The sequence below is a fragment of the Ovis canadensis genome, chromosome 3 (assembly GCF_042477335.2).
Source record: "Ovis canadensis isolate MfBH-ARS-UI-01 breed Bighorn chromosome 3, ARS-UI_OviCan_v2, whole genome shotgun sequence".
NCBI lineage: Eukaryota > Metazoa > Chordata > Mammalia > Artiodactyla > Bovidae > Ovis > Ovis canadensis.
In genome coordinates, this window is record NC_091247.1 from 95,296,640 (window position 1) to 95,315,953 (window position 19,314).

General features: G+C 57.5%; 1 protein-coding gene across 4 annotated transcripts in view; it reads right to left on the bottom strand.

Moving 5' to 3' along the window:
• Positions 1–19,314, bottom strand: part of RAB11FIP5 (RAB11 family interacting protein 5) — a 45,176-nt gene continuing 25,862 nt past the window's right edge. The window contains exons 2-6 of one of the 4 annotated variants that reach the window (XM_069583696.1): positions 17,175–17,611; positions 16,380–17,079; positions 6,148–8,148; positions 2,446–2,635; positions 1–2,159 (exon numbers count right to left, since the gene is read on the bottom strand). In XM_069583696.1, the coding sequence (XP_069439797.1) occupies positions 1,956–2,159; positions 2,446–2,635; positions 6,148–8,148; positions 16,380–17,079; positions 17,175–17,611 (3,532 nt within the window). In that variant the 3' untranslated portion in view covers positions 1–1,955. The remainder of the gene's footprint in view (positions 2,160–2,445; positions 2,636–6,147; positions 8,149–16,379; positions 17,080–17,174; positions 17,612–19,314) is intronic. The other 3 variants (XM_069583695.1, XM_069583697.1, XM_069583698.1) reach the window with 3 other exon arrangements.

Sequence of the window (19,314 nt, forward strand, 5' to 3'; positions counted from 1 at the left end):
TACAGTATGTTAATTTTTTATTCATCATAAAGTGCTCAAAACATGAAGAACAAGCTCTTTATAAACAGGCGTTACAACTAGGAAGACAAACAGCAAAGCAGTACTGTGCCTGCTCCCTGCCCACTTCACCTGCAGCTCTCCTCCACGTTATGGCCAGGAGCATAAACAGCCACAAGAACCCTGGGCTTCAACCCAAAACTCTTAGAGAGACCTCTGCCCTGGGCATTTTGGAAGCCCACAGCCAAGGGTGAGCGGAAGACCAGGGTCAGGCCTAGGACTGAACAGTGCCCAGAGGAACATCCAGTGGAGGAGTAATCCCCCTCCTCCTGAAGTGACACCCTCAGTGACCCCCCCAAAACATGACCAAAGTCTGAGCACCCATGGACACTCTTCAGCTTTGATGAGTGATTCTTAAGGTAGATGGCATGACAGGGGCTTTCCCCTGTGTGTGGGGCTCCTCTGCTTCATCCTGGTGGAAGGAAAACGTCACCCAGATAGCACATCCCTTCCCGTAGCTTTCCAAGTGACCCCTCAAGCTGTCTCATGAAGAAGAGGTGGCCACAGAGGAGCTCTCACATTTTCAGTGGGCCAGAAGTATCCCCCTTCAGCACCTCCTCACCCCACAGTGTTTGCTAAGGCAGAGTGGCCCCAGCCACCAAAGATTTCCCTGCAGATGCCTTGGGGAAGCCTGTCATGTTTACCACAAGCAAACCAGAGGCTGTGTCAAGGGTAGACACTTTGTTTCAAAGTGCACTGCAGCAAAGCCAGGCAAGGACATGGGGCAGAAGGGACAGGCTGGTCAGCAGCTAGTGGATGAATGGGAGGGCAAGAAAGGCTTTTTCCTAAGTATAGGCAGGGTGGGGCCTCCCACTTCCAGAATGTGGTTTTTATCCTAAGACCCTCCTCAGCTGGGGAGGTGGAGATGGCAGGGAGGCTGAGCGAGCAGCAGCAGCTTGGCCAGACTCTTAGCTGGAATTAACTCTACGGGAAGGGGCAGAGCATGCAGCAGCACTGCCCTACCCTCCTTCCCCACTCCCAGGCTCCCAAGAGATCCAACCCCATGTGCTCAACAGGAGGAAAGGGGAACACCAATTAGGGGGAGAGGTCTACATCCAGAGGCTTTTGACCCCACCCACAAAAGGCACATTTTAATTGGTTTCCAAAAGTTCAAACCCTGCACTAGCAGGGTTTTGGTATCTAGACAGGCAACGAGAAGAGAGCTGGAGGCTTGATCCCCAAACATAAGCAACCCAAAGCCCAGAGATGAGTGAGGAGGCGCTCTCCCAACTCTGGCCCCAGCTTTCCACACATTCACACGTGACACTCACTCCGTGCAAAAGTCAGAAGAGGAGGGCGGGGAGTGGCCTCCGTCTTCTCCCTCCATCCACGCTGCACTCGCTCATGAAACAAGCAGACTCGGACATGGCAGAGAAAGACCAGACCACGAGGCTCCCTGCTCCCGGGGGTATGGGTGTGAAGCTGAAGAGTAGGCACCCTGGTTGCCCACAACTCACAGCCATCTGGGCAGCTTGGTCCCTGCCACAGCCCCAGTAATACTAGGAGCCCTCCAGAGGCGGAGGGAGGTGGAGAGGACAAGGGTTTAGCTGTGGAAGAAATGGGGGTAATAAAGCATGTCCCAGGTACCACATCAAATTGGAGCTCACCCTGGTTTCATCTTGAGGGTTAAATTCTTTGTTCCAATTCTCTGGAGCCCCCATAGCTAAGGGGTATGAAAACAGGCAGGTGGGAAAGACCCAGAGCTCCCAAAGACACACAGGTTGTCCACAGTACTTGACGGTGCCAATGGGAGTCCACACGGCCCCCTTTCCAGCAGCCCCAGCTGAGGGAGGAGACAGGGGGACAGGGTGGGACTTAGTTCAGCGGGAGGGAGGGAGGGAGTGGCCCCGTGGGATAGCAGGTCTGCGCCAACCCTCCGGGAATGGGGATGAAGGGGGCTACTTGGGGGGAGCGGGGGGGATCTGCAGCAGCGTGGGCGAGCTCTCCATGATCCGCACCAACAGCCTGTCGATGTAGCTCTCTAGCTCCTGCACATGCTCGTCCCGCTGGCTCAGCTCCCGCTCCCGCTGCAGGAGCAGGCCAATGAGCTCGTCGTGGGTCAGGTGGTAGTATTTGGCTGACTGGTCCAGCACATCCGAGTCCTGAGGCCAGACGGAGGGAGTGTGGGCAGAACAGCCTTGGGCCCACCTGCCCCCACCCCCCACAGCCCCATTTCCCAACCCCGGCCCTAGGAGCTGCCTCTGTCCCAATGCCAGGGACAGCCTAACTGGCTTCGAGGCTCTGGCCAAGTGGGGCCAGGGGCCAGGCCTGCTTCTTGCTCCAGCCTGCCTGGCATGCCTCCCCCGCCCCCGAACCTCGAGACACCTGGCATCTCTTCAGAGTACCACACGCCTGGTCTGAAACCACTGGCACCCTGCTGGACCTCACCTTTAGCCTCTTGGCATCCACAGTCTGGCCAACCTGGGGGGCTGGAGCCACAGGCTGAATGCTGCCAGAGGTGACTGTCTTGAGCTTCTCCAATCCGCTGCTCAGGGCTGTGCTCAGACTGGAGCGGGACTGCTTCCGGTCAGGGCTCCCCTCCACTGGGGCAGTGCTGAGGGGCCTCACAGGGTGGGGACTGTGAAGACAGACGGGAGACGCGTTACAGGGAGGACGAGTGGCACGAGGGAGCAGCGGCCACCTTCTCCGTGGGGCCAGCAGGGCTCACCACCTGGCAGCCCCTTGCCCTGCTCTCCACCTGCCCCCACCTGCCCCCTTCCTCCCTCAGACCCCTCCCTCTTCACGGAGACAGCCCAGGCGTGCTACAAACTTCTCTGGACCTAATCCCAGTCTTTAATCCCAGAACCCCCACGCCCACAACTCCCTCCCTCCCTCCTCTTCTCTGTTGTAACTTTTCTCCAGGGTGATGATCTATCCTCCCAGTTTCTTAATTTTCCCAGGACAGGGGATTCCCAGCAGGCAGGTCTTTTAGTGCTAGAACCGGAAAGACCAGGCAAACCTGTGGTGCTGGGTCACTGGCCTACCTCACTCTACTGGTTGCTTGCTAGCAGCATTTACACAGGCCTGAGAAACACTCCCTCGAGCTTGTCTGAGCTTGTCTTCATCTAGCCATCCCCCTCAGTCATCTCTACCTCCTCTTCCTTCTCACGAGCCTCTCCAGAGTATGTGGACTGCATTCTCTCCGTAAGTTCCCACCTTTCGTCGACTCCTCAACCCGTTAGGACAGCGGCCCCCACCGGCCTGTCACAAGCGTTCCTGCTGAGGCCACCGACCCCTCAGCTCTCACCTCACTGACCTCTCTGTGGTCCTCCCCTGGCACCACTCACTTACTTTTCCTTTGGGCTGCTCCTTCTCCCTGGTTGGAAACCCAAAACCTCTGTCTGGCTTCCGGACACCTGACATCCTTCCCAGTCTCAGCTGAGGGTCTGCCTCTCGGTTCCCGCCCCAACCCCTACTCTCCATCTGCAGCCCAGACTGCACCCCTGAGCTCTAGACCTATGTAGACAGTTGCAGACTGGCTCCTTCAGGGTCCACACTCGCCTCCAGCCTGACTGCCCTTTCCGGTGCTCCCTGGCAGAGAGTATCAGGCACCATTAGCTTCTTATGGCTCCAATCAGAAACCTAGGAAGCCCTCTGAACGCCCTCCTTCCGCTTCAACCTTGACAAACATCAAGCTCTGCTGCCTTCTCCCACACTATCCCCTCCCCTCCAAGCCAGCACTGGGTAAGACTTTCCAGCTACACCCAAGCCACCACCTCCAACCGCTCCCCCATCCGCTATGGATAATGGTCTCCCCTCCCTGGCAGCTCCCTATCAAAGTGTGTGTGTTCCAAGTCGCTTCAGTCATGTCTGATTCTTTGCAACACCATGGACTGTAGCCCACCAAGCTCCTGTATCCATGGGATTCTCCAGGCAAGAATACTGGAGTGGGTTCCCATGCCCTTCTCCAGGGGAATCACCCAACCCAGGGATTGGACCCGAGTCTTCTGCAGTCCTGCATTGCAGGCAGACTCTTTACCACTGAGCCACCTGGGAAGTCCCTATCAAAGTAAGAAAACACAATCTCCACCACAACCGGCCCCAGGTCTGTCCTCCGGCCCCTACTCTGTCTGTCCCTCCAGCCAGAGGAAAATATGCTCTCCATCACCTTCAGGTTCTTATAAAAGCTGTTCCTCTGTCTGGAACACTGTCCCTCTGCCTGTCGGCCTGCTAACGCCGGTTCATATTTCAAAGCTGTGCAAGTCCATTTCTTCCAGGAAACCTTCCTGATCCCCCCCATGCTTACTGGGGTGACTCTCCTCGGAGATCCCCCAGCACCCGGTACTTGTCACAGGTACCCAAACTGCAAGCACTAGCCTCCAAATCAACGTACCTGCCTCTAGGGCACCTCTCAGAATCTTCATTTACTTCACAGAGGATGTGGACTGTTCAGTGTGGGGAAGCACAGCGGCTTAGTCCAAGGCCCTGACTACACTGGAGGGAGGCCCAGCCAGCCCCCGAGAAGCCAGCGCTGGCACTCAGGAGGGCTGAGGATTCGCTGTCAACCCAGGAGGAGAGGCAGAGAGCCCAGGCGGGGGCAGACAGTGGGGAGAAGAACACATCCAGCCCGTCCTGCCCATGGAGGCTTCACAGGAGGAGCAGGATGTAAAGGCAGCGCTCAGGCCACCGAGGGGGCAGTGCCAAAGGAGGGGAGGGACACAAGTGGGGCGCAGAAACACCCTGAACGGGGGCTTGGAGTCCTGAGCCCTCGGTCTGCTTGTCCGCTACGTCTGAGGGACCCCAGACCCCTCGACTCTCACAGACTTCATTTCCTCATCTGAGAAATGGGGACAGCTTTACTTGGCCCATCCATGTCATGATGTAAGGAACGTGCCAAGTACAGACGTGACGTCAACTCTGAAGAGAATAAAACTTCCAGAAAGTGGTGAGTATAATTAGAAGTGGTACTGGAATGTGGCAGCGCCAGCTGAGGGTGCTGTCATCAGAGCAGGGAAGCTGTAATCACCTCCGCTCTCCCACCTCTGGGATCAGCATCACCACCTCTCCCCGCAACAGCAGCCGGAGCAGCCCAGACTCCTTCCCACCCACTTCTCAGAAACCAGCACTGGCCCTCTGGGGCTTCCCTCCCCTGTTTCACTTTTGTCTGCTGTCTGGATTGGGAACTCCTTGGGAATACAGCAGGAGGAGTGTCTTTCACCTCTGTTCAGTGGCTGACACACAGTGGACACTCAGTGAGTTTGGATGACCAAAGGTATGAGCTGGTGGGCTGGGGGCCTCCAGAGGCCAGTGCGAGAGCCTGTGCCCCCTGCTACCCACCCCTGCCTCTTCACTCAGCTCTCCCAGAGCACCAGACTCCCTCTGAATTTTGCTGCTCCTGCTAAGTCGTACACCATTCCCCACAGTGACCTAGCTCTGCAGGACTCAGCTCTGGTCATCCCTCACCAGGCACCTGGTGAGGTCTCGGCCGCCTAAATCTCCCAAACAGAACAATGCCACAGTGACCACAGCCTCACAGGCATCCACTGACCTCTCAGCACAGTCCTAAGCACACTGGGACCACCCCGTGCAAGGCACAAATGCCAACCAATGAGGCACCTGCTGGAGTCAGAAAAAAACAAACCTTTTTTCTGGGGGTCATACCCAGGGAGCATCTTAGATTTTCTTTTGTCCTCTAAAGGTATTTTGGCTCTCCTCTCTGATCCCAGTACCAGGACCTCCCCTCTAGTCTCTGTCTTCACAACCTACTCCCCCAGGCCTGCCTTGGAGGACACGGCCCCCATCTGACAAGCTGAACTGCCCCAGCCTCCCTTGTGCTGGGAACCTAAGCTCTCATCTCTGCTCCCCCGCTGGCCCGTATCATTCTCCCTACTCCATGCCTCCCCTCTTCACCTCATCGTCATCATCCCCCAACTCCTGACCAATGGGGGGGCACCTGCTGGCCCAAGGTCCCAAGAGGAAGCAGCCTCTGAGCCAGCACCATGGAAGGCTCATGTCTCCAGAGCTCTGGGGTGAAGGAACCCCTCACCACCCCCGAAGGGGCTCAGGCGGGAATGTGAGCACCTCAGGCCTTGGGCCGCTCTGCCCTTCACCTCCCTTCCCCCCGGAGAGCGTTTTCCGGTGGCCGCTCACCTGGCACTGGGCTGTGGATCCTCAGCTGGTCGTGTCTCCAAGGGCAGAAGCGCAAGCGGGGAGGCTGGGGTGCCTGCAGCGTGGTCCTCCCCAAGTGGGGTGGAGGGGCTCCCAGTGGGGGAGGCTGGCTCCCCAGGGGCTGGGGAGGAAGAGGTCAAGGTCCAGGCTCCAGGCAGGGGAGAACACGGAGGGCTGGGGCCCCCGTGGTGGTGGCTGGCCCCGGGCAGGAGAGGGGGTGGTGGCAAGGCAGGTTCTGGGGGGGTGGGCAGCTCTTCTGGACCAGAGCGGATGGAAGATTCCCTGGACCCTGGAGGGGATGTGGATGGGAGGCTGGGGGGATGCTGGCTCCCCTGAGACGTGAAGGGGTTCAAGGCATCCTCCTCTGAGAGCCATAAGTCAGCCTGTCGGCGGCTGCCTGACGGGAACCCAGGCCCCTCTCCTACTGGGTCCTGGCACTGGGCCTCAGGGTCTTCTCTCTTTGGAGTCCCCCACATCTGCTGACTCTGAAGAGCCAAGCTCTTTGAGTAATGGGGTGTGGGGGCAGGGCCCTGAGGGCAGCTGGCGGGCACAGAGAGGCAGGGCCCGGATGCCACGGGAGGGCTGGCATCCTCTGCTAGAGCTTCTGGGCCTGGCCCACCCAGCGCGGCTCCAGAGGAATGGCTGTCAGACTCCAGCTCAGGTTTCCGGGCCTCCTCCTCCTGCTCGGCCTCCTGGGGACCACCAACAGGTGCACTTGGGATGACATCTTCTTCTCCCGTCTCTGACCCCCTGCGACTCAGCCCCCCTACCGCCTCCTCCTCCTCCTCCACCGCCTCTGCCTTCTTCTCTTCCTCCGCTGCCGCCGCCTCCTTCTCCTGGGAATCTGAGGGGGTGAAGAGACGCGGTGGCTTGGGAGGTGGTGTCTGGGGCTGCAGCCCCTGGTCCAACTCCCACTCAGGCTTGGACTCTGAGTCTGGCTCCGGAGGGGGCAGCCCCCCGCTCCTCTGGGGGCTCACAGGTTCTGGTGACCGTAGCTGCATCTGGGGAGGAGGAGGCAGCTCATCAGATGACCCTCCCTGCAGGACCGGTGAGGCAGTCTCCGCCGCAGGAGAAACGGTGACCACATCCCATGGCCAGGAATCATCCACTGTATCGAGCTCGTGAAAGAGCTGGCTTCCACCTTGGCAGGTCTCCTCGTCCTGGTGGGCCTCAGGGGCGCTGTCTGGGTCAGGCAGCCTCTCCCACATGCTGATCACTTCTGGGGAGCTAAACAGAGACGTCGCGCTGTCTGCCGGACTCTGCCCTGCCTCCCCTCCTGGGGCCGGCAACTCCCTGTCTGCTCCGGAGGCTGAGGCTCCCGGGTGCAGCTGGGCTGACGCGGGGGGCAGACAGGCCCCTTCTGACCCGAGGGGCCCTGGGTCAGCCACACTCGTGCTCGGACAGTCCAGTCCCAAGTCCAGAGGAACTCTGGGCTCCAGCCACACGCTGCTCCCACCTCCTTCTCCTCCCTCAGGGTCCCCCTGGGGCTCAGCTGCCTTCATTGTCATGGCCCTGAGGCCTGGGTCTTGCAGCCCAGTCGCCTCCAGCCCGGCTCCTGGTAGGGCCAGGATCTCATTCCTGGCCTCTGGACGCAGCCTGCTGGCAGCAAAGACGTTGAAGGTGTCGTCCCACTCAGGCGGGGCTTTCCCAGGGGAGGCCAGGGGGGTGGGGTTGGCCCTCGAGGCTCTGGGGAGAGAGGGAGCAGGTGAAGGAGAGTTAAGCGCTATGTCGGCTATGAGCTCCTCGAAGAAAGGGTTGCTCTGCAGGGAGGTGAGGAACGGGTTGGTGAGACCCGAGAATCCAGATGGGGTGGCTTCGGGGATGGCGGCGGCAGCGGCAGCAGCAGCAGCAGCGGGGGAGGTGGCTGCACCAAGGTTAGTGCTTAGCAGGGGAGCAGTGGGGGGGGCCGGAGTGCAGGGGGAGCAGGGGTGGTGGTGAGGAAGAGCAGCCAGGCCAGATTCTACCTGAGGAGACACGTCCAGGCTGTGGGGGGGAGACAAAATCGTGAGCCTCCTGGTTAATGCCAAGACTGGAGAGGCCCCTGCTGAGCCCCACGGCCTGCCCCCCACCCGCCTGGGGAAGAGGTGCCAGTGCTACGCGGGCTGGGCTCAGGGACGCGGGCCCGGGGACAGAGGGAAGCCCCCGGCACGTACATGATGAGGCAGCACCCCCAGGACGAGGATGCTGGACAGAGCTCATCTGATCCTCACACCAACCCCGAGGAGCAACACTCCCATTTTACAGGTGGCATCCCAACTACGAGCCCCTGCTGACAATTACTCAATGCCAGACTGCCATCTGAAGAACCAACTAGAAAGCACTTTACATCTCTTTATGGACTGAGAAAAGAAAATACCGGCTGGTTGACACAGGACAGACAGACCAGAGAAAAGCCAGGCGCAGGTATGTGGCTGGACGAAGTCAGGACTAACAGAACCCAGCTGGTGCCTGACCTTCTGACCCCTGAAACAGCCTGGGTCCTCCTGAGCCCAGGAAGAAATGGAAGGTAATGATGGGGCTGTTATCAGATGCGACACGGTATCAACCAGACAGAACCTTCTGTTGTGGCCTTCTCGCTTTGGGGAGGGGTACCATAACCAGCCAAAGAGGATGAGACACTGCTGAGAATGTCTGCCGCCCGGCGTCCACCTGGCCCGGCACCCAGCAGGCAGCCTCTCACCGAGGACACCGGCGGGCCAGGCTTGGAAGTGACCCCGCGGGGGAGACCAAGGCTGGAACGTGGCAGCAAGAGCAACTCTAGGTGTCACCAGGGGCCTCCTGGGGTCCCCCACACAGATCCCTGGCTCCCCTGGGAAATCCACTCCCTGATGATACACTCACATTAACCAAGACACGTGCTGGCCTTCAGGTGCCCCCTCCGGGCTCTCCCTGCGGGGAGCACACCCTGCACCTATGCCTTATCTGTGGCACGCAGCTGACTTGAGGGGAATGGGAAGGGACAGACTCTAAAATGAGAGCTTTTGGCTTCTCTGGGACACCCCCGGGACACAGACAGAAGGCCAGAACGATAGCACAGGGAAAAAGGGGGGGCAGACACCCTCATTTTCAGCAGTCTGACAATGCTTTGCAGCTCAGCCCACCTGTCAGACCCAGACCTCATTGGCCTCGGCTGCTATCTCGAGTGCCATCTTCCATCCCCACAAGCCCTAAGACCCCCAATTCCTCGATCCCTGCCAGCCCAGATGGAAACATCCCGAAGAACTCCTATACATCCGTCTTCTCCATTCAAGCACCTCCTTCCCATGGGGAAATGCTGGGGGTGAACTCTGAGGCGGCAGAGGCCAGGCTTCAACAGTCAGACCATGAGGAAGGAGGGCAGGGGTAGGAGAGGCGCCTACAGAAAGAGGCCCGGGAGTCTGGAGTCAGGACGCTTGCAGGGAGCCAGGGCCCAGTCAGAGGAGGTCCCAGGGGGCTGGGCGGAGGCAGCGCCGCTCATCTGCAGACACCAGGGGCAGGTGATGGGAAGGAGTCACAGGAGGGCTTTCCAGACAGGCTGGAGTCTATCGGCCTAGTCTCAAAGGCGGGACACAGTCAGACCCCCAACCCCTGGGCTTCTCTTAAGAATCCAGCTTCCAGAGACTCTTCTGAGCCTGTTTTTGCCCTGTAATAACTCCCGCAGGCGGGGAAGAAGGAGTGGGGGGCGGGGCATATAAAGTCCTGCCTTCTCCCACCTCACCAGGGCTTTCCAGAACAGCTCTGCTTCTACGGTGAAGACACGGTGAAGACACTGACAGAGGGAGGACCCTGGGCCCAGAGCTCCTTTCTCCTTTCCTCCAGAAACGTCTGCCTCAGGGGCCAGAAGAGCAAAGCCTCACCACCGCGTGGTCCAGTCCACCCCACCATCGGAGCGCCAACCCTGCTGGCGGGGCTCGGCCCCAGAAGCAGGGCTGAGCGAAGCGGAGCCAGCTCTTGCCAGTGCCCGTGATGACAAGTGGACAGAGGAGTCTGGCAGAAGCAGGTCCATCAAACATTAAACAGCCCCAAGCTTAACCCCACAGCCCTCAGCCCCGGCCTGGCCCCACTCACCCGTGCGGTCTTGCAGCAATCTGGCAGACTGTCAGAGCCACAGGGCAGGAGAGGGCAGGGGAAGGGCTGGGAGCCGCAGGCTCGGCGGGCAACCCTCCCTCCACTGGCTCCCCAGAGGGGCACACGAACCTGTTGGTATGGCACCTGCACCTGTTTGTATGGCACCCGCAAATGGCCTTCCCTAGAGGACGGAGCTCCAGGTACAAAGCCTAGCTAGCAGCCGCCCCAGAGCCAGCACTCCACCGCTTCACCCGCCCTCCCTGCCCCCGTGCGCCCCCCGGCTCCACACCAGCGGCACATTCTGCAAGTTCTCACTTTACAAAGGCCCCTCCCAGGAATTCCTTTGCGGTCCAGTGGTTAGGACTCCATACTTTGGCTGCGGAGGGCCCAGGTTCAATGTCTAGTCAGGGAACTAACATCCCCCAAGTTGTGCAGCCGGGGCAAAAACAAAAAAAAAACTCCCCTCCCTACCACTGCACCTGACACAGATCAGAAACGCATTGCCGTGTGGGGCTGTCTTCGCAGGGTATGCTCTGAGAACAGGGCCCACTGTGCCAGCCCCACACACTGCTGCCCTGTTCCTTCTGATCCCCACCAAGCATCGAGGCTTCAACACACCCTGACTCATCTTCTCTTCCAGGACCAAAAGCTAGGGAAAGAAATCAGAAGTCCAAGGGTCTCTGCCCCTCCGGTGTGAGAGTAAAACTTCAGGGCCTTAGTGTTGCTTCAGGAACCTTACAGCAATCGCATGAACCCACCACTTAACACAGCAATCGTCTGCTCACTCTGACAGGCCCCCTCTTCTTAAACACAACTGTCGCTGGGTGACCCCCTACAGCACGAGGAGAACATCCCTGTAGCTAGGGGCCAGGCTGCACTGGTGGACAGCTCTTCCTTAGACTGAGACGAGCCGTGTGTCCTTGTTATCTCCATGCACTGGTCCCAGGGGCATCAGTTCAGTTCAGTTCAGTTGCTCAGTCGTGTCCAACTCTGCGACCCCATGAATCGCAGCACACCAGGCCTCCCTGTCCATCATCATCTCCCGGAGTTCACTCAAATTCATGTCCATCGAGTCAGTGATGCCATCCAGCCATCTCATCCTCGGTCGTCCCCTTCTCCTCCTGCCCCCAATCCCTCCCAGCATCAGAGTCTTTTCCAATGAGCTAACTCTTCGCATGAGGTGGCCAAAGTACTGGAGTATCAACTTTAGCATCAGTCCTTCCAAAGAACACCCAGGACTAATCTCCTTTAGAATGGACTGGCTGGATCTCCTTGCAATCCAAGGGACTCTCAAGAGTCTTCTCCAACACCACAGTTCAAAAGCATCAATTCTTCGGCGCTCAGCCTTCTTCACAGTCCAACTCTCACATCCATACATGACTAATGGAAAAACCATAGCCTTGACTAGACAGACCTTTGTTGGCAAAGTATTATCTCTGCTTTTGAATATGCTATCTAGGTTGGTCATAACTTTCCTTCCAAGGAGTAAGTGTCTTTTAATTTCATGGCTGCAATCACCATCTGCAGTGATTTTGGAGCCCAGAAAAAGAAAGTCTGACACTGTTTTCCCCATCTATTTGCCATGAAGTGATGGAACCAGATGACATGATCTTAATTTTCTGAATGTTGAGCTTTAAGCCAACTTTTTCACTCTCTTCTTTCACTTTCATCAAGAGGCTTTTTAGTTCCTCTTCACTTTCTGCCATCAGGGTGGTGTCATCTGCATATCTGAGGTTACTGATATTTCTCCTGGCAATCTTGATTCCAGCTTGTGCTTCTTCCAGCCCAGCGTTTCTCATGATGTACTCTGCATAGAAGTTAAACAAGCAAGGTGACAGTATACAGCTTTGACGTACTCCTTTTCCTATCTGGAACCAGTCTGTTGTTCCATGTCCAGTTCTAACTGTTGCTTCCTGACCTGAATATAGGTTTCTCAAAAGGCAGGTCAGGTGGTCTGCTATTCCCATCTCTTTCAGACTTTTCCAGAGTTTATTGTGATCCATACAGTCAAAGGCTTTTGCATAGTCAATAAAGCAGAAATAGATGTTTTTCTGGAACTCTCTTGCTTTTTCCATGATCCAGTGGATGTTGGCAATTTGATCTCTGGTTCCTCTGCCTTTTCTAAAACCACCTTGAACATCTGGAAGTTCACGGTTCACGTACTGCTGAAGCCTGGCTTGGAGAATTTTGAGCATTACTTTACTAGCGTGTGAGATGAGTGCAATTGTGCGGTAGTTTGAGCATTCTTTGGCATTGCCTTTCTTTGGGATTGGAATGAAAACTGACCTTTTCCATTTGACTTCACATTCCAGGATGTCTGACTCTAGGTGAGCGATCACACCATCGTGATTATCTTGGTTGTAACAATCCTTTTTGTACGGTTCTTCTGTGTATTCTTGCCACCTCTTCTTAGTATCTTCTGCTTCTGTTAGGTGCATACCATTTTTGTCCTTTATCGAGCCCATCTTTGCATGAAATCTTGCCTTGGTATCTCTAATTTTCTTGAAGAGATCTCTAGTCTTTCCCATTCTGTTGTTTTCCTCTATTCCTTTGCACTGATCGCTGAGGAAGGCTTTCTTATCTCTCCTTGCTATTCTCTGGAACTCTGCATTCATATGCTTATGTATTTCCTTTTCTCCTTTGCCTTTCACTTCTCTTCTTTTCACAGCTATTTGTAAGGGGCATGGAGATCTACAAAGGCTCTCCCCCAGACACTCCCTGAAAAGGCCAAAGCCAACCTTTCAGGCATTCCCACCCCAGCAAACATGCCTTCAGCCAGCACCCCCCACGACTCCATCTCCTGGCATCTGTCTAACAGGTACCCTAATGTTCAGGAAATGTAACAAGACACCCTCTCCCTTCATCTGGGCAGTGAGGTGACCCGGGCAGGGGGTGGGGGGGGCGGAAGGGGTGCCTGTATGCTGCCACATAGGGAGATCATAAGAGTTATCTTCCAAACCAGACTAGTTTTAATATAGTAAAGGGGACTATGCCAGGAAAACAGGCATAAACAGGACTTAGAGCCTCATTACCTCTAAGTCACTAGCACACGCCAGAGTCACGGGTTTGCACCACTAAGGATGCCCCTGAGACCCCGAGTTCTCTCAGCAGCCAGCGCACACTCCAGGTTCATCGAGATCTTGCTGTTCACACCTGGTGAGAGGCTGGGGCTGATGCAGAGACTGCTAAAGACCACCACAATACACATGCCTCTAGGCTGGACCATGAGTGCTCTCAATTTAAAAAAAAAAAAAAGTTTTTATATAACACCTGATCTGCTACTGAGCACAAAGATCCACGGTTAGTGTGAAGGGAGGGACAGGAGCCTGAGGTGCCCTAAGAGGTCACCCTAAGAGGATCAGAAAGGGACAGACACAGAAACCACCTGTTTTGGCACTGGTGGGTTTTACACGCACGGTCATGATGGTCCTAAAACACACACTAAAGTAGCCTGTGCTGCAGCCCAGGGTGAATGGCCCACAGCAGGGCTGGTAAGCAGGGCCTACTCCAATGGCCCAGATCTGAACCACCCACTGCCCCCAACACACACACACACGCTGGTAGGGGCTAGTGTGGCAGTCACGGGACCTGGCGGACGAGGGGCAAGGCAGGAGGAGCGGGAGGACCCCCTTCCTGGCCTCTCATACTCTGGCTCCTCCAACAGCAACAGCTTTTCTCTGCATGCCATGCTGAGCACAGCACATCCCGCCTGCGGCCTCTCCCAGGGGCTCAGTGCCATGTGGGAGCACTAGAGGGCGCCGCTGCCCTGCCTAGTGAGGAACGCCCAGCACTCCTCAAAGGTAGCCCTGGGGCAGAGGCACCCAAACCTCTGGGTCTGCAGACAGGCCCCCCTGGGGGTCTCGCAGCTACATTCAGTCACTCCAGTTCTAGGTGTCCAACTTACAGCTTCCTGCCACAAGTTCTTCCTGCTCACCTCTTACTCTCTGCTCAAAAGCCCCAAGCCCTCTGAGCAGACACCAAAGGTGGTTTCTCCCAGACCAGCCCCCCACCTCCGAGGCACTGGGCCAGGGTGACACTGACAAGGCTCAAAGTCCAGGTCACTCTACTCCAAGAACAGTTCCCTCCCACCCTGCCTGGACACCAGGCCGCAGAGCCTGCTCTGCAGCCACTGCAAGCAAATAGGCCCCAGGGAGGGCAGGAAGCCCCGTCTACCCTCCAACCTGCAGAGGACGAACTTGGAATTCAAGTCCAGAAGGACAAAAACCTCAGCCTCCTTATGTTTGTCAGTCATCCAACTTCTCTTGCCTCTGAAAAGCCATCAGAAGACATGGAGCCACTGAAGGAATACAGTAAGCAGCCCAAGGACAACCCCCACATCACTCAGTCACGGTCTGCAGAGCTCTGAGCCCAAGGCCCGGCACACGCCTAAAAACTGCCTTACTGAGACACGTCCCCTCATCCATCCTGGCCTGGAAAAGGCCCAGAGACACCCCACGGACAGCAGCACTGGCCCGCGGTCTGTGCCCCTCCCTCCACCACACCACCTACAATCTCCTAGTGGCCACAGGGCCACTGGCTCAGCCTGGGTATCTGAGAAAGGCCCACCGTTCCTTCCCCTAGGCAGCAGGCAGCCAGCAGTTCCCCGGGCTCCAGTGAGCAGGGCTGGGCAGCAGGGACAGAAGCTGCTCCTAAGTAGGAGAAACCGCCCAGAGACTGATCCCCCCACATACTCATCTCCAAGCCTGTACAGAGAGCTGTGAGACGGTCAGGGCTCAAAGCTAAAAGGCCCTGCATCTCTCTCCCTGCTCCCCTGAGCATACTCAGAATTTCACAGGGAAAGAGAAGAACCGAGACTTCAGGAGTCCACGCCTCCCTGCTGGGGAAGAGGCTTAGGGCCTTTCTCTCCACCCTGCCTTTTAGCCCTTTACCACTGTGCCCCATCCTCCCCCTCCACCTCTGGCCATATCCACTGATGGGGATGGGTGGGCTTGCTGAGAGAACAGTGACAGCCGCCCTTGCCACACTGGGTGAGGTTGTCACAGAGGCACATGTCCAGCCCTTGGGAGGGCAGGATACCTGCTCCTGGTCGAAGCCCAGAGCCCCTTCCTGAGCCCTGCTGGACAACGCGGCAACCTCCACCGGCTCCAACTTAGGAGGAGGCCAAAGGCCTAAGGTGGGGGCTAGGGGCTCTGTCCCAGGCCTAGGCTGAAGGACTGCATTCTCCTCCTGGATGGGACTCAGGATATTAATAGAGCAGCTACCATCAGCACACGCCCTACCCCAAGACCAAGAGACACCAGAGGGGGCCAGGGCCCCAAGAGTCTCCAAAGACGCAGAATAGGTCAGACTTCAGGGGAGCTGCCCACAGCCTCTGGCCAAGTCCTGGGAGCAACCAGGGGTGAGTATATGGGGGAGGAGTGGGCACATCCATTACTCGACTCCTGTCTCTCAGAGAGAAGAGAGCAGAGAGCCAGCTGGGACAGCTGGTGGGAAGTCATCTAGGTTCAGACAGGGTGCTGCTGCTGCTGCTGCTAAGTCACTTCAGTCCTGTCCGACTCTGTGTGACCCCACAGACGGCAGCCCACTAGGCTCCCCCTGGGATTCTCCAGGCAGGAACACTGGAGTGGGTTGCCATTTCCTTCTCCAACACACGAAAGTGAAAAGTGAAAGTGAAGTTGCTCAGTCGTGTCCGACCCTCAGCGACCCCATGGACTGCAGCCTTCCAGGCTCCTCTGTCCATGGGATTTTCCAGGCAAGAGTACTGAAGTGGGGTGCCACTGCCTTCTCCGTCAGACAGGGTGGGGAAGCCTCAAGTGAGTCCTCAGTCCCCACCTCTCTATCTGGCAAAGCTTCATGACCTTGAGGCCAGCAGGCAAGAGGCAGAGGTTGGGAAGCAAAGAATCCCTACAAATGGCCTTTCCTGCTTTTGTCCCCTTCCTCCCCCTCCTCAGGGGATAGTTGTGCCAACTCAGGAAGTGAGGCCCACAGGACCCCCAGAGTGCCGTGCCCTTCAACTCACCTGTGTCCACATGTAGACAACAAGCCTTGGCTTAGGTAGATAGGGTTCCCCCTCTCAACCATGCAAAGCCAGAGCCCCAGCAGCCTGCCCCAGGGCCCCAGCTGCTCCATCCTCCCTGCCCCGGGGTTCACTGCAGACACCCCAGCATCTTTCCCGGGGACCAAAGCTGGTCTTGCCAAGGACATACCTGGGTTTCTGGGATGGTTCCTTGGCTTCTCTCAAGCCAAACCAGCTACTTTTGGCCTTTTCCTCCCCACTGGACGAGTGGTGGGGGGAGGCTCCCAGAGTGGGGCCCCCCTTCTCCCCCAGAGAGCCTCGGCGCCCCATCTCGCTCCGACTCAGCCCCTGGTGGTGATGGTGGAAAAGGCCCATCCGGGGCTTCCGCTCCTCCTTCCGGGCTCCCTCCTTCTCCACCGCAGCCTCAGAGGAGGCCACCATGGGGGTGGCGACCTGCACCGGCCTCCCCTCTGAGGGCCGGGCCCCCTCCTCCTCTCCAGAGCGGCAGGCCCCCGCGGCCAACACTCCAGCCTGTGAGCTCAGCTCCTCCTGTCCAGGCGCCGCCTCAGAGCTGCTGGGGCGGTGGCCGCCTCGGGCCCAGGAGTCGTCCGCAGACCGCGGCCCCTCCTCGGAGGGCCGGGAAGAGCCAGCGTGCAGGGAGCTGGAGGGTGGAAACGGGCCCGAGATGGAACTGCGGTGCCGTGGGGGCGCCGAGGGCTCCTCGTTGTATATGTGGCTCCCGTTGACACACAGAGAGGAGCGCGAGGCCCCATCAAGGTGGCCCTGAAGGTCAAGAAGGGCCCGGGGAGGCGCCGCCCGCATCTGGCTGGCCTCGTCACTGTAGGTCCGTTTGTGTTTGAGCAACTTGGGGGACGGTGCAGAGTCCCGGCCTGGAAAGGAAGCACATGTGGGGTGAGACGCCTGCTCCCACCTCGGCCTTCCCTACAGCCGAGGGGACAGCCCGCCCTCCGCTGCCCTCGCTCACCCCCTTCCGAGGACAGCCAGCTGCTGCGGCTGGGCGAGCGGGTGAGGAGCTCGGCGCCGGGGCCCTGGTAGGCCAGGCTGCCGCTGGCCGAGGACAGAGTGCTGTCCGAGCCCAGCGAGGTGTTGGACTGGGTCAGCGAGGACTTCCGCAGCTTGTTGCGGAGGAAGAAGCCTTTGGCTTTGCCCATCTTGCCCAGGCTGCCCAGCTCAGGGTCCTCCAGGGCGCTGCTGGGGAGGATGGCAGAGGCAGACTCCAGGTCAAACTTCTTCTTGCCCTTCATCTTGTCCTTGATCTTACTGAAGGGGGACCGCGGCTTATCCTTCACAGACAGGTCGAACATGCTGGCGCTGAGGTTGTTGCGTGTGAACTGGATGGTCACCTGGATCTCCCCGCGCTCCTTCTCCTTCTTGCCCGCCTTCGAGCGCAGCTTGTACCACCTGTGAGAAAGAAGGGGGTGTCAGGGCTCCAGTCGCAGGGACCCCCAGAGCCCCTCCCTGCCCTGAGGGTCATGACAGCCCCTGCTAAAGGCTCCCACAGGCCTGGGAGGAACCCTTACGACTCCAGGCCCCAGGTACAGACACAGGTACCCGCATTTCCCCGTCTACATCATCTCCTCTGACTGGTCGTAGCCTAAGCTCTGCTCTGAGCCACCAGTGAGTCCTGGAAAGAACAGCTCTCCCCGAAGCCCAGGGCCAGGAATGCTAGTGCATGCACACACACACACACACGCAAGCGCACACACACACACATACACACACCGCCACCCCACCCCCCCTCACGCCCTCACTTACTCACCCAAAGCCCTGCCAGGTACACCTCTACAAGACAGAGAAGCAGGCACGATGGCATAAAAGAGGCCTTAAGCAACAGGCTCAGGGAAGGAAAGAGCCCTCCTCATCTGGAAGCACCCACCATGTGTTACAAAGGGATGGGGAGGGCGGTGGTTCTCATCTCCCCTCCATGCACTGCTCACAACAGGCCTGGGATTTTACAGATCAGGAGGTCAAAGCTCCACGGTGAGGCAGCTCAGCCAAGAACAAGCAGCCAGGAAGGAGACTGAAATTAACAATAATGCACTGCTCCTGGCTCATCAATCATAAATGTACCGCACTAATGTTAACACAGATGTTACTAACAGAGGATACTACAGCAGGAGCAGGGAGGGGGTATACACGGCAGCTCTGTGCACTTTCCACTCGCTTTTCTGTAAACCTAAAACTACTCTAAAAATAAACTCTTTTAATTAAAAAAAGCAGACACAGCGAGCACAGCGAGAGCGTGAGCAAGAAGCCACGAAAGGAATAACACAAGGACGCTCTCCTGAAGACCAAGAGCGCCGGCACTCAGCACAGTGAGCACAGACAGACCTGGGGACGGGGCCACTGAGGCTTCAGAGCCCCAGGCACGCAAAGGAGACTAGAGGCTTCCGCAGAGGGGAGCCAGGCCCACGTAACACAGTCACAAGTCAGAGCAGCATCAGCTCCTCACTGGCAGCACTGGACACCTCATGGAGCCATGCCTCTGCAATTCTGAGGGAAAAACGCCCCAGAATTCTAGACCCAGCCAGTCAAGTTTTATTCCATAATAAAGTCCAGTGGAGGTGGTCACATTGGTCACCGAAGGGCTCAAAGACCCTCAGAGTATACACACAGCACACACACATACCCCCCATATCACACACAAACACTACACACGAACCCCACCACACACGCCTCAGTCCCTGCTGTGGTGGTCATCTCCCACCTAACATCTGCTCACCCCACAGCACGAGCTCCCTGAGCTTCTCATGGACATAAAGGGGTGGGAGATCTTCTGTATGAAAGCCTCTATATGTCCAAATGTCCAGATTAAGTCACTGCAAGGAATTGGTGGTACTGGTGGGTTTAAACCTTGTAACTTAAAAAAAAAAAAGCCTACCCAGGGGAGTTTCCAGTTGGATCCCTTTGGAAGTATCCATCATGACTAACCTCTTGGGTGCCCATCACGGGCTCTGCACCTGGCCTCTTCTTGGTGACCACTGGGAAGCCCAAGTAAAGTGAGCCCTGGCGGTTGGTTTTCCCCCCCAAACCTGAGAGACCACCCCTGGGAAGGCTGGCTCAGGACATAGCACAAGCAAGGAGGGCAGAGGGCCGTGCTCAGA